Consider the following 15,094-nt stretch of genomic DNA (forward strand, 5'->3'; position numbering starts at 1 on the left):
TCTTTGTCTGGGAGCTCTTCTGAACCCTGTCCATCATGGGTGACATTTGTTAAGTGCCGTCGAGTCAGTTCCAACTCAGTGTTTCCAAGCAGTGGCTGGTGAGCTTGGACTGCTGACCCTGCAGTTCAAACTGACCTTGTTGTCCAGCATATTAACCCACAGCACCACACCAGGACTCCTGGGTGACACTGCTGATATTTAAAATACCAGTAGCATAGCATCTACCATCACAGCGATACACAATTCACCACAGTGGTGGAAAAGATCATACATAATGAAATTCATATAAAAACCAATTTCCTATATGCCCTCTATCTCCATACAAAATATTAGTGAGATGGTTCATAATAGTTGCTCAGAGTACAAAATACTTAGGAAAGAGCTAAAAGAGCATTAAGCAGAAAGTACTTTAACAAAATCCCTGAGCATTTAAGAGAGGCATAAAAGAAGTTTTAATAACTAAAGTGATAGACTATGTTCCTGAATGTGAAAATGTGAAATCTCATTATTGTACAGATGTTACTAATGATCTAAAATGTTTTTGGCATTCAATTTCAAAATATGATTTTTTTTTTTTTTTATAACTTCACAGAAAAACAAAGAGACAAGGGCAGCTAAATAAGTAAAATTCCTGCAGGGTCTTGAACAATAGACAAAGCTTTAATAACTGAAGCATTATATTATTCATGCAAAAGTATCATATAGTATTCAATGCAAAAATAATTATAGGCAATTAGAATATAAAAGATCACCCTACAATAGGATTGGTTTATATAGCCATGTATTACATAAGTAATGTAGCACTTCTAATCAGTGAAATAGGGATGAACTTTTCTACAAATGGTTCTAGAAATATTGATGAATCACTTGGGAAAAATCAGACTACTCTACATAACAACATGGGGTCCTAGTGTGGTGCTGCAGAATAAACACTGTATAGTTAGTCCACTAGTAACATCAAAGAGCACAGCCTTCAGTATGGATTGCATCTCAATGTAAAGAAAACAAAAATCCTCACCACTGGACCAATTAACAACATTCTTATCGACTGAGAAAAGATTGAAGTTGTCAAGGACTTCACTCTTCTTGGATCAGCTATCAACATTCATGGGAGCAGCAGTCAAGAAATCAAATGACGTATTGCATTAGGCAAATCTGCTACACAAGACCTCTCTAAAGTGTTGAAGAGCAAGGGTGTCAGCTTGAGGACTAAAGTGCGCCTGACCCAAGCCATGAGATTTTCAATAACCTCATACGCATGTGAAAGCTGGACAGTGAATAAGGAAGACTGTAGTAGAATTGATGCTTTTGAATTGTGGTGTTGGAGGAGAATATTGAAAGTGCCATGGGCTGCCAAAAGAACCAATAGATAGATCTGTTTTGGAAGAAGTATAGCCAGAGTGCTCCTTGGAGGCCAGGATGACCAGGCTTTGTCTCTCAAACTTCATGCATGTTGTCAGGAGGGACCAGTTGCTGGAGAAGGATATCACATTTGGTAAGGTGGAGGGTCAGAGAAAAAGTGGGAAACCCCCAACAAGATGGATTGGTCAAACGGCAGCATCGATGGACTCAAGTGTGGCAACGGTAGTAAGGTTGGCCCAGGATCGGGCAGTGTTTCATTCTGCTGTGCATAGGGTCACTATGAGTTGGTACCAACTCGATGGCACCTAACAACAACAACAACAACTAGCCACAAGGTTGATGGTTCAAATCAACCAGCTGCATTTTGAAAATCATATACCAGATGGTTATAAATTGGAACAAACTCAAAGGCATTTAATAATAACAACATAGCAACATAAATTCCAAATAGATTAAAGTGATTTAAGTAAAGTATACGCATTAGGGATCAAGAGAAATATATATGTTAATACTTATATAACCTTAGGCTCCATCAGAATGACATTGCGTTAATCATCAAAAAGAATACTTCAAGGTCTGTCTTAAAGTATAATGCTGTCTTTACTAGGATAACATGCATGCACCTAGAAGGGAGATCAGTTAATACCACTATTATTCATATTTATACACAAACAACTAAAGCCAGAGATGATGAAATTGAAGAATTCTACTAACTTCTTCAGTCTGAAATTGTTCATACATACCATCAAGATGTATTAACAACAACATGTTATGCTAACAACATAAATTCCAAGTAGATTGCTGGTGACTGTAATGTAAAGGTTAGAATCAAAAAGGAGTTATTAGTAGTTGGAAAATATGATGAGAGAAACAATGCTGGAGGTTGCATGATAGAATTTTGTAAGACCAGTGACTTATTCATGGCAAATAACTTCTTTATAAACAACATAAAAGGTGACTATACACATGGAACTCACCAGATGAAATACACAAGAATCAAGTTGACTATATCTGAGGGAAAAGATGGTGGGAAAAACTCAGTATCATCAGCCAAAACAAGGCCAGAGACTAACTGTGGAACAAGTCATCAATTGTTCATAAGTAAGTTCAGGCTAAAGTTGAAGAAAATTAAAATAAGTCCATAAGGACAAAAATATGATCTTGAACATATCCCACCTAAATTTAGAGATCATCTCAAGAACAGATTTGATGCATTAGACACTAATGACTGGAGACCAGAAGAGTTGTGGGATGACATCAAGAACATCATACAGGAAGAAAGCAAAAGGCCATTAAGAAGACAAAAAAGAAGGAAAAGATCAAGATGGATGACAGTAGAGACTCTGAGACTTACCCTTCAGCATAGAAGAGGTTAAAGCAAATGGAAGAAATGAGGAAGTAAATGAGATGCGCAGAAAATTTCAAAGGGCAGATGAGAAAGACAGTCATTATTACAATGAAATGTGCAAATATCTGGAGTTAGAAAACCAAAGGAAAGAACATGCTCGGTATTTCTCAAGCTGAAAGATCTGAAGAAACAACTCAAGCGTCAACCTGCAATACTGAAGGATTCTACAGGCAAAATTTTTGAATGATTCAGAATTATTAAAAGAAAATGGAAAGACTACACAGAAACACTGTACCAAAAAGAGATGGTCTATTTTCGATCATTTCAAGATATTGCATATGATCAACAAACAATGATACTGAAGGCAGAAGTCCAATGTGTACTGAAGGCATTGGCAAAGAAGAAGACTTCAAGAATTGATGGAATACAGATTGAAATGTTTCAGCAAACCAGTGCAGCACTTGAGGTACTCACTCATCTATGCCAAGAAATTTGGAAGACAGCTAGCTGGCCAACTGACTGAAGATATCCATATCTGTGTCCATCCCAAAAAGAGGTGACCCAAAGAAATGCAACATCACATTGAAGTAAAATTTTGCTAAAAATAACTCAAAAATGGCTACGGATGAAGATCAAGCAAACAGCCTTCCATATGGGTTGCACTTCAGTAGAAATAGAAGAAAAATCCCCACCAATTGACCAATAAATAACATTATGATAAAAAGAAAAGATTGAAGTTGTCAAAGACTTCATTTTCTTTGGATCCACTATAAATATTCATGGAAGCAACAGTCAAGATATCAAATGATGTATTGCATTAGGCATATCTGCTGCAAAAGCCCTCTTTAAAGTGTTCAAGAGCAAAGATGTCAGTTTTAGGATTAAGGTGCACATGACCAAAGCCTTGGTATTTTTAATAGCCTCATATGTATGTGACAGTTGAACAGTGAATAAGGAAGACCATAGAATAATTGATACATTTGAATCATGGTGATGGAAAAGAATATTTAAAGCACCAGAGACTTCTAAAAGAGCAAATATATCTGTGTTGAAATACTGCCACAATGCTCTTTAGAATCTAGGAGGGCTATACTTCATCTCTCATACTTTGGGCATATTATCAGGAGGGACCAGTCCCTGGAGAAGGACATCATGCTTGATAAAGTGGAGCATCAGAGAAAAAGAGGAAGACCTCCAATGAGATGGATTGGCACAGTGGCAGCAGAAATGTGCTCAAGCTTAACAACAATTGTGCGTATGGCATAGGAATGGGCACTGTTTTGTTCTGGTATGTACAGGGTCGCTATGAGTGGGAATCAACCTGACAGCATCAAACAGCTGCAGTGACGACAAGGTGGCATTCTCTTATGGCTCTTCAGAAAAGTGCCAGACTGCTAACCACAAAGTTGGTAGTTCACACTCACCAGTCACTCTTTGGAAATCCTTAACAGGGTGGTTATGAGTTGAAACCGACTCCTTGGGCAATAAGAAGACCTTTCTAAATTTCAATCGAAAAGAAACCACAGCTAAATAATTTTGAGACTTTTAATAGCATAAGAAAATGAATCTATATTGAAAATATAGTCAATATAATTGGTTTTTAATCTTGGAAAATGTTCAAAATGTATATTGAAAGATTATAGTTTTAGTGATTATAAAGAATCTTTTAAATCAACAGAAGATGAATTAATGGATACTGTTGAAATAGAACATGAAAAGATAATTCACAAAAGAAGGAAGACAAATAATCAGTCACATAAGACAAATAACCAAGGCTAGACTAAGGCAAATGTGGTGGCTCTATAGGATAAACAATGGACTTTGAACCCCCAAATTTGCAGTTCAAGTCCACCAGTTGCTCCACAGGAGAAAGATGAAGTTTTCTTTAAACAGTAGCAATCAATTTCTTAAAGTCACTTTAAAGAAAAATGAAAATAAATATCTAAGTATTGATTTATTTCCTTGAATAGCTGTTCAATTTTCTTACATGGATATATGTAAATATTCTGATAAAATTTAAATGTAATGTTCTGATAAGTGGTTTTGTTGCTATCTTGAAAGACGAATTTAGAAACACTCATTATTGCAAAGCAGAAACATATTTTACATGACAAATAAATATTAAATTTTACATCTGCTTAGTGTGCCTAATACTTTATTTATTAGCACATTTAGAGTAATATCAGCACTGTGTCCTGCACAACAAACAATAAAAAAATGAAACTCATTTGATACACAAATTAAAACTTTTCACGTTAGATAAATGTTAGTATTTTCAGTAATTTTTTAGATGTTTGCTATGCTAGTATTATATCAAATTATATTACATGTATGCTAGGTTGGATCTAAATGAATGCCAAACATAATTTAAAGATAAAGTTACAAATATTATTGTTTACAAAATATAAATGCTATCCAAGTTAAAAAGTAACATGATTGAATTCATTGCAGTGTCTGATTTATTTGCATTCCGAACCTGTTAATGCCTAGTAGCCACTCATGTTGGATTGATCCAGTTGCATATTTGGGAGAATGTAGCAACAGTTAGATTCAACAGCCCATTACTGTATCTTATTTATTAGAAAAAAATAGTATACTCCCAAGAGACCCACCAAGATCCGGAGTTTCAGTTATAGAGGAGAGGACAATAGGAGTCAGATGCTAATGAAGGTCTTGAAGTAGTAAAAGCTCTGGTAGCGTAGTGGTTATGAATTGGGCTGCAAACCTTAAGGTCAGCGGTTCGAAACTACTAGCAGCTCCGCTGGAGAAAGATGAGGCTTTCTACTCCCGTAAAGATTTACACCCTCGGAAACCCTGTACAGGGTCGCTATGGGTCGGAACCGACTCGACGGCACTTAACAACAACAACAACATGGGCATCTTTGGGACCCTGTGTATGAAATTTATTTCAGGTTGGCACATTCTCATGATGCACGGGAGCTGGTATCAATTTCATTACTTAGCCTTTCTGTTCCCTTCTACCATGACGTTCACTTTTCTTGGGTCCCGTTTGTCATTTTTGGATCTTTTCTTTTGACAACTGGTGATCCTGTTTTGTGGATGCTTTAAGCACATGCTTGCCTTATTTACTGGGTAATCCATTCCTACAAATAACTCTCTTTCAGAAAAAAAGGTCTGGCTATCTGCTCCCTTAAAGACTTCAACCTAGGAACCCTATGGGGCAGTTCTATTCTGTCACATGGGGTCTCTACGTAGGAAGTGACTCAGCGGCACTCAGAAGCCACCACAACAGTAAATAAATTCCATGTAAAACAAAATGTTTAAAAGTCAATACTTCGAATGCAAAACTAATGTTCTCTCGTGTAAACTAATTTTTATACAATTATATAATTCACATTAAAACATAAACTAAAAGTCAATACTTCTTTGTTCTTCAAATTTGCTGCTTTAAAAGGGCACACAATAACCTTTCTTTAGGGAACTGTGTCAATGAGAATAAAAGATCTTAAATGTGTTTATACCCAGACCTAATAATTCTGTTCCTCATGAAAATATCAGAAATGTATACTAATATAGTATTTTTAAAAAAACATGTGAACGGTGGGAAAGAACCTAAATGTGTGATCAGAAGGGACTTCAGAATGTGGTATAACAATGAAGTGGGATGTTATACCATCTTAAATATTCATGTGATTGATTTATGTAGAAATGTAAAACATTATGTAAAAACAGTATGGGAAAACTGTTTATGTGTAATGTTGTTGTTAAGTACGGCTGAGTTGGTTCTGACTCATAGCAACCATGTATAGCGTTTCCAAGGAGCGGCTGATGAGTTTGAACCACCGATCTTGTGATTCAACGCAACCTTATGGTCTAGTGCAAGATCCCACAGCACCACACTAGATGGAGGAAAAAGTCAAACAAACACTTAAGCAGATGCTATGATCTCAATTTGGCTAAAGTACAAGCGTATGTAATAAGGAAATATAAGTGAAAGGAATAAAGCAAAAATTGTCGAAATCATTTCATTTCTGGTTGATGGTATCAGACATGATTTCTTCTTTTTAAAATATTTTTCTCTTTTCCACTTCTCCATGCTGAGTAAGGGCATTCTGGTGTGGCACTGTAAGGTCAGCCCTGGACTGCTAACAGCATGGTTGGTGGTTCAAACCCACCACGGGCTCCTCAGAACTCCAGCACAGGGTCACGATGAGTCAAAACTGACTCAGGAGCACTTAACAACACTGAGTAAAAGGAGCCCTCGTGTCAAAAGTTTGGTGGTTCAAACCCACCAGCAGTTCTGCAGGAGAAAGATGTGGCAGTCTGCTTCATTTTTCCAGCCTTGGAAAGCCAATGGGGTAGTTCTGCCCTTCCCTAAAATGTTGCAACAAGTCCGAATCACCTGTCAATGGCAATGAACTTTTGGTACACTGAGTAATTTATTATTTTTATAATTATGAAAATAACCTAGATAAGGATATAATTAACTTTCTAAATCCAGCTGCATCTAAGTAATGCTTAAAATTATTTGGCAACCTTAAAGTCACTGGTGACCTTTGTCAGAGTCATTTATTTGAAGTGTGAATGGGACTTGAAGAAGGAGAGACAGTAAATGCAAGTGATTTCTTCAAGTGCCTTGGCTGGAAGGCAATAAATCTTGCTTACTTTGACAGTCTATAATTCTGTATTTCTTAAACTTGGCTGTACAATGAAATCACCAAGGAAGTCTTTAAAATACTGATGTCTGGGACCATCACGCAGAGATTGCAGTTTAGCTGGTCTGGCCTATGGCCTGGGATCCCTAGGAGATTTAGTTGCAAACCAAGGATCCATTTTCTTTCATCTTGTCCCCTGAGTATTAGTTAAATGCTTTATCAGTAATAGCTACTGCTGCTCTCCTTTTGTTTTAAAATATACACATATATCTTTGACCTGGCTTGGGATATTCTAGGCACAAAGGCACTCAATAAGTTGTTGCTGATTGATGGACACAAAAACCTCTGTGGGAGATACAGACCTGTGCTGGTGGTTAAGGATTGCTTCTTCCTGGTTTGGATGCCCAGAAATCAGGGGCATCCTGGAATGAGTGGGGACTTTGATCCATGGTTTCCTAGGACACTAGGTAACTTATAATTTCCTTTTAAAATCTAAGTCAGATGCCGGTAGAGCTACAGCTCCTCTTTTTGGGGGATGCAAACTAACTGAGGGGACATTTCACTGCAGTCAATAGCATAACTAAAAGTCCATGGGTGAGTAACTCAATTCATATTATTGTCATTTGAGGTTGGCTAGTGTGTGGTGCTGTGAGATAAAGCAATATACCACAGGTAGGTTTGAATGACCAAGTAGGTGGTTCAAGCTCCTTGGAAACCCTATAAAGTGTTTCTATAAGCCAGAACTGACTCGATGGAATTCAATAACAGTAACAACAATAGGAGTGACAGAGTCATCCCATTTGAAGTAGGGAGACAGATTAAACAATGCCTTATGTTTAAGAAATACAACATATAAGGTGTTTCACCTATTCACAGGCCTTATAAAAATCATGCCATGTCAGCATCCCTATTCCAGAAATGATAAAGTTGAGGCAATGAGCTCATCACCATAGAGATATGTCACAGAGCACAGAAATGCTGTACAAGAAGAGATTCGAATTCTGCTTTACTTGATCTTAAAACCTATAATCCCTCAATACCTATAATCAACATCTGCCCTTGGGTCATATAAGGGGATGGCAAAGGGCACCATCCCAAACCTTTCCGTTACGCACCAGCAAGCTCTCCATGTGATTCACAGTAAATAGGAAAGAAGACATTCACTATTAAGAAATATTCAGACATGAATTTTTCTTTTGTATTTACTTGCACCTGTCAGGCACTTAAGAAATAAATCAGGCTGTTGTCTTTCTGAAATTGTTTGTAAGGTATGTAAGCAGCTTGCAAACTTTTCAACTTAAGTAATTTTAAGAAAAAGAAAAGCCATATAAACAATCTTATCAACTTGGGCTTGGAGGAGTTTGCTCTGAGGAAATTGTGCTGTGATATCTGAGGTCCAAGATAGAGTTCATAAATAAGGCCATTGCCAGTTAACTATCTGTGAGATGAACTCCCTCAGTGATGGAAATGGTTCACACACTCAACTACTAATTATAAGGCTAGAGGTTCTAGTTTACCCAGAAGCATCTGGGAAGAAAGGCCTTACATTAAAAATATCAGCCATTGAAACCATGTGGAACACAGTTCTATTCCCTACAGGAATAAAAAATAATCTATGGCGCTATAGGCTAAAGCACTGGACCTCAAGGTTAGTTTGAACTGCAAGGTCAGGAACTCAAACCCACCAGCCACTCCTTGGAAATCTTTGACAGGGTCACTATGAGTCAGGACCAACTTGAGGGCACTTAACAACAAAATTAGAGACCGCTTTGAGGTTGTCATGAGCTGGAGTCAACTCAGTGGTAACTGGTTTTTATCTGTATGATATTAGGCAAGTTTCTGAGCCTTGTTTTCCTCAAAAGTGAGAGGGCAAGACATACATAAATAACCGTTGATGGGTCCCTACACTTTTTGATCTGATCTATGCTACAGGTCCTCTCCATAGACAATGCACATATTTAAGTGCTGGTGTGGCGCTATAGGATAAACACTGGACTGGTAACTGAAAGATCAGTGGTATAAATTCACCAGCCAGCATCTCTAAAAGTCAGAATGGACTCAACAGCAATTAACAACAACAAGAATATACAAGGAGGCTTCAAAAAGTTCTTGGAAATTTCTCATTATCTTTTAACTCCAGTTTTTCCAAAAAGTTTTTGAGCATTTGTGTATATGCACACACACACACAATTTTGCATGTTGTTTCTGTTTAGCATTTTAAAATCTCTTCTAGGGAAATGTATTTTTGGACACATTTTATGTACTCATGGCACCCAAGGAATTGGTTCCTCCTTTTCCTATGGACTGTCTGAACTGGAGAGTCTGTAGTGGCCCCATTTTCCAGATGATTCTGTGATATATCATTTCATTATTTTCATAAATATACTTCCAGGGAAAGAGTAGCAAAACAAGATGCAAAGACTTGTTCATCATTTCACATGATAATCTAGCTCAATTAATTTTATTATCAAAGGTTTTTATAAATGGAGGGACCCAAAAACAATCTTGCAAATGACTTTTGTTTTTAGGTGTCATCGAGTCGGTACTGACCCACAGTGACCTTATGCACAGCAGAACGAAATGACTTTCAGTGGGGTGAAAAATGCTTGGATTATTTTCTTAGGGGGAAATGTTGCTCTTGTTAAGTACCTTTAAGTCACTTCCAACTAATCTGTATAGGGTTTCTGAGAAACAGCTGGTGGGTTTGAATCACCAACCTTGTGGTTCAAACCGATCTTGCAGTCCAGTGCTTATCCTACAGCGGAGGATGTAAATAAAACCCAAGCAAGAGATGCAGTTGCACAATTTTAAGAGCTTGGGCTCCAGAGCCACTCAGGGGTAGCAAGGGGCCTTGTCCTGTTTCCACTAGCTGTGCGATCTTGGGTAAGTCATCTAACCTTCACTCTCTATAAAATGGAGATAATTACAGAGTAACCCTCATATGGTTCTGTGAATATTAAAGTCATGAATGGCATGTACTAAGTATTCAGTAGATGTTCACTAGTGTTCTCTCAACTATGTAAAGATAAAAATAGATGAAAAAACACAAACTCTAGATTGATAAGCACTCCTGGTATGGCACTGTAGGATCAGCACTAGACTGTAAACCACAACATCAGCGGTTCAAACCCACCAGCTGCTTCTTTGAAACCCTAAACCAGGTAGCTATGAGTTGGAACCCACTCCACGACACTTAACAACAACATGATTGATATGGTAACAGTAGCTGCCTCTGGACAGTTAGCTAATGGGTGATTTTTTTTTTTTTCCTTTTCAATTTCTACAACTTTTATAACCAGGGTATAAAAAGTTTTAAAATATGAAAAAATCATTTTTAAAAGTCTTCCTTGAGCAAGTTTCATGCCCAGGGGACCCTGATCATGTTTGTTTCCATGCAGTATTTTGACAAACGGACCACATCAGAAGAGAGTAAAATGGAATTATTTGTAATGTCTATGCACATTTCCCTCACTAGCCTCTCATCTTCAGTGTGGAAGGATCCTTGTTAATGGCAATGAGCTTTAAAGCGTGGCGTTCCTGGTAGAGAATGAAGAGCACGTTTTGTTGCTTCTGTTTCATGCCATTCTGCCCCTTCACAGCACATTCCTACCCACCAGAACGCTAGTTAGCCTTTGGGAGGTGTGTGAACTTCTTTAAAAATAATCATGAATGGCATGCCTCTCTCCCAAGAAAAACGCACATTCAGGCAGACTAGTCTGCATTCATTTTCCTAAAGTTCACAGGACCCTCCCATGTCCTCATCTCTATTTAAACCATAGGAACACATTTAGGAAGGTATAAACACTCATTGGGTATGTAGACCAATTTGAGAAAAACTGATACACTAAAAATCCAAAACTGTAAGCCAGAGTTTGTTTTGCCAAAGACTTTACCTGAAGACACTAAATACATAAATGGCAAATTGGTACAGTTTGCTTGAAACTTGCCTCTGTTTGCCCAAAGGCTAAGTCCTTCCCACACCTATTGCAGGGTAACAGGCCCAAATCACAAAGTTAATATCAGTTTCACTCTTGAGTTTAGCTACTCTCATTTATAGAACTCTATGTCACGTTTTATAAATGGTCACTAACCCATATCCCTTAAAGAGCTCTGGTAGCGTAGTGGGTTACGAGTCCAGCTGCTGACCATAAAGTCAGTAGTTCGAAGGTACCAGGTGCTCCATGGGAGAAAGATGAGGCTTTCTGTTTCTATAGAAATTAATAGCTTTGGAAACCCTATCGATGATCGCTATAAGTTGAAACTTACTCTACAGCACAAAACCACCATAGTCCACACTTAGGTGACTGAAGGCCAATGGCAGACAATGACGAGGCACCCAGAAACTCCAGGCTAGAAGAGAGAGGTACATGTAGGGTACTGTGGGATTGCTTTGAAGTGTATCATCTGTGGTGAGATGGAGCCTGTCTCGTTATTTCAGGAAGGCAATGAGTAAAACATTGACTGAGTCCTTAGATTGTACAAGAGGTGGATATTATATCATCTCAAATATTCATTACAGTGATTTTAGAAGGTGGAGACTTTTTCTGACATTTCCAGGTGAGAGAAGTGAGTTTTAGAAAAGTTGGTACACATGCCCTATGAGAGGTAGCCAGAATGTCACATAAAAATGTTTAAATAAAACTCCCTGTCTTAGAAGATTGATTTTGAGGGCCAGGAAATGGGCAGTGCCAGTGTCACACTTAATCCTGAGAGCTTCCAGACTGAGATTTCTGACCCAGCTGATTTGATCAATGGCTGGAACTGAAGGTTTAGGGATTGGATTTCTCCTTTCCCTATCTGAAATGCCCTCCAAACTGGTGACCCCCTTACCTTTGCTCACTCACTAGGACAGCCCCACATTCCAAGGATGCCTGGAAAATTCACAAATACATCTGTATAAAGAACCATATAACTTGTTGTTGTTTGTTGTGAAGTGCCATTGAGTCGGTTCCAACCCATAGCAACCCTGTAAAGGGTTTCCAAGGAGCAGCTGGTGAGCTTGAACCGCCAACCTTGCAGTTCAAAAGGCTGTGTAATCTGGTGCATTAACCCACAGCGCCAAACCAGGATAAGTTCTCACTCCTGGCTGAATTACCATTAAGTTTCATACTACTAGCAGCAGCATTTTACTTGATGCTCTTCCAAGATTTTCAAACATGTGCCTGGCACCCACCCGAGCTTCAGAGGGAGTGCAACAATGACAGGGTAAGTGTTGTGGAGCTGGTTTTGTGTAAGTGTGTTTGTATGACTCCTCATAAAAGGGAGTTTAAGTTATGTGAGTATTAACTTCCACAAGACAGACATTAACTTTACCGCGAAGGTGATATTTCCCTGTTTATTGTCTAGTTTTTTTCCTGAAATAAGTAGCATGTGAAGTTAGAGAATGATCCCTTGCTCAGGCTAAGGGTCTCTGAGACACTTGAGATACAGTCACCCTTGGCTGATCCAGTGCTAAGCTTTCTGGAGAATCTTCCCTCAGCTGTCTCTTTCCCTCAGCCTCCAGAAACTGCCTAACACCTACCTACATGCACTTTGGGCATGAGCAGGAGGATCAAGCACAGAACAACCTAGCCAACATCACTCCAGAAAGCGATCCTCAGAGCCAGCCCAGGTCAGTGAGAATTGTAAGTGCTCACAAGGTAGAAGCAACCTAGCACAAAGCCTTGCGTCTGTGTCAGCGCAGAGGTCGGGTCCAGCATCATTAGCAGAGAGTCCTACTGGACATTCAAGTCTCAAGGGAGTGACAGTCCTTGAACCCTGGTGGGACCTATTTAGCCCCTCGCGCCAGCACCAGAGTTACAGAGAGAAGGAAGCAGAGTTTGAGTTCTCTTGGGGCAAGTATGCGCGGTACCTTGGATTCCTGGCTGCCGGTGGATGCAGGAGAGGGCGGCTGATCTGTGCTCGCCGCCTCCTTGGGCAGCCCGTCCACGCCGTCCTCACGGGCGCTGCTCGGTGGAATCATCGTGGCCGCACGGAACGGTGTTGGGCTTCCGAAGGAACAGCTCAGCTCCAGGTTCCGGGGACTCCCATCCTCGCCGAGGCGCCGACTTGCCCTGCTAGGGCCTCGCCCCCACCGGGCCCTGCCCACCTCCCCAGCACTCCCGCGGGCGGAGGGGGGGGAAAGACTGCGAGGCCCCGCCCCGCCCCGCCCCTCCGCGCCCAGGGCTACCTCGCTGGCGACTGCACTATCGAGACTGCCACCCTGCAGCAGGCGAGCGGGTTCGGGCTTGCCCACCAGAGGAGGGGAGGGGAAGCGGGAGATGGCTGCGGGGCGGGGCGGGGCGGGGCTGCGCGGTCAATGCGGGAGTAGTGAGGGCAGGCCAGAGGGAGAGCCCTCGGGAGACTCTGTTGGAAGCTTGGGCGCCTACAGGCACCGGGTCAGGGTGATTCTTTCCAAGGAACAATGAAAATGCAGACCAAGGTGAAATGAATAGACAACAGTGAATAATGAGGCCAGGAGGGACCACCTGTTCCAACTCCCTCCATTCTTCATCCCCAAGACACAGAGACTCTGAGAGGGACAGTGATTTAACTAAGCTATATAGAGTTCAGGGCAAGAGAGCAAAACTGGATCTGGCGTCGCCTGATGTGAGGTCACTCTTTTCTGCTTTCAGCCTGAGTCAGAAGTGGAGATAAAGCAATGTATGTATGGATATATGGACACCTAGCCCTTATATTGTTGTACATTTATTATGCTACACCGTTTGCACTCCTTACCTTATTTATTGTTGTTTTTGTTGTTACATGCCATCTACTGGATTCCTACTTACAGCAACCCAGTATAGCGTTTCCGAGGAGCAGCTGGTAGGCTTGAACTGCTGACCTTGGGGTTCACAGTGCTTATCCTACAGCAAGCACATCACAAGCACCCTATGTAACTAGTTACTATCACTTCCATTTTATTAATGAGCAAACTGGGGCTTTAGGGAGACCATGGAATTTGCTTTAGGTCACTGAGTTATTAATGGTGGAGTTGGGATTTGAGCCCACTTTGGCTTCAGAGTCCATGCTTTTGAACTATAGAGACTCCAACCCAGGTTCATTCTTCATAACTAAAAACCTTAAGGGGGTTTCAATTTAAAAGTGAATTCAAATCCGTTCACAGATGGGCAAACTTGTCTGCCTCATTAGAATTTTTTCAAAAGAAACAAAGATGGATGTATTGATTAAAGCAAGAGATGAATCCATTTTCTTTTGAAGACATAACCTCAGTGTACAGGAAAAGAAAATACACCTGTATATTAATTTATTTTCACTTATACAAAACTGCCTCTTTAGTTTTCTAACAGAAAATTGTAAGCTTATGTTTAGATTTTCTTGATTTACTGTACATGTTTGTAATCTTAGCTTCCTGAGTCTACAGCCTGTGTGCATACACGGCCCTTCATCTGGATTAACTTTCACTGTCATCACAAACAGCCCTGGTGGGATCGTTGGTTATATGTGGGGCTACTAACCGTAAGGTCAGCAGTTTGAATTCACCATTGCTCCCCTGATTTTCTGTTCCCATAAAGAACAGCCTAGGAAACCCTACTTAGGGTCACTATGAATTGTAATTGACTCTATGGCAGTGGGTGTTTGCGGAGAAGTCATCCCACTGAAATTCTTAGTAATTTTTAGCAAGATTTGCTTTAGGTCACTGAGTTATTAATGAGAGCCCATATTGTCATTTTGGACTGGACCCTATACATTACATAGCTTGTCCTGCATGTTTCACTAGCTGATACCCTTCAGGAAAAACCTAGTTCTCTTTCCATCCCAGACATCA

The 15,094-nt window shown here is 39.9% G+C and overlaps 1 protein-coding gene across 1 annotated transcript in view; it reads right to left on the bottom strand.

Annotated features, from left to right (window-relative positions):
* STAC (SH3 and cysteine rich domain) overlaps nucleotides 1-13,320 on the bottom strand; it is a 271,988-nt gene extending 258,668 nt beyond the window's left edge. Inside the window, exon 1 of the mRNA XM_006869168.1 lies at nucleotides 13,178-13,320. Within this exon, the coding sequence (XP_006869230.1) occupies nucleotides 13,178-13,288 (111 nt within the window). The 5' untranslated portion in view covers nucleotides 13,289-13,320. The remainder of the gene's footprint in view (nucleotides 1-13,177) is intronic.
* Between the last annotated feature and the right edge of the window lie 1,774 nt (nucleotides 13,321-15,094).

The sequence above is a fragment of the Chrysochloris asiatica genome, unplaced genomic scaffold (assembly GCF_000296735.1).
Source record: "Chrysochloris asiatica unplaced genomic scaffold, ChrAsi1.0 scaffold00127, whole genome shotgun sequence".
NCBI classification, from domain to species: domain Eukaryota; kingdom Metazoa; phylum Chordata; class Mammalia; order Afrosoricida; family Chrysochloridae; genus Chrysochloris; species Chrysochloris asiatica.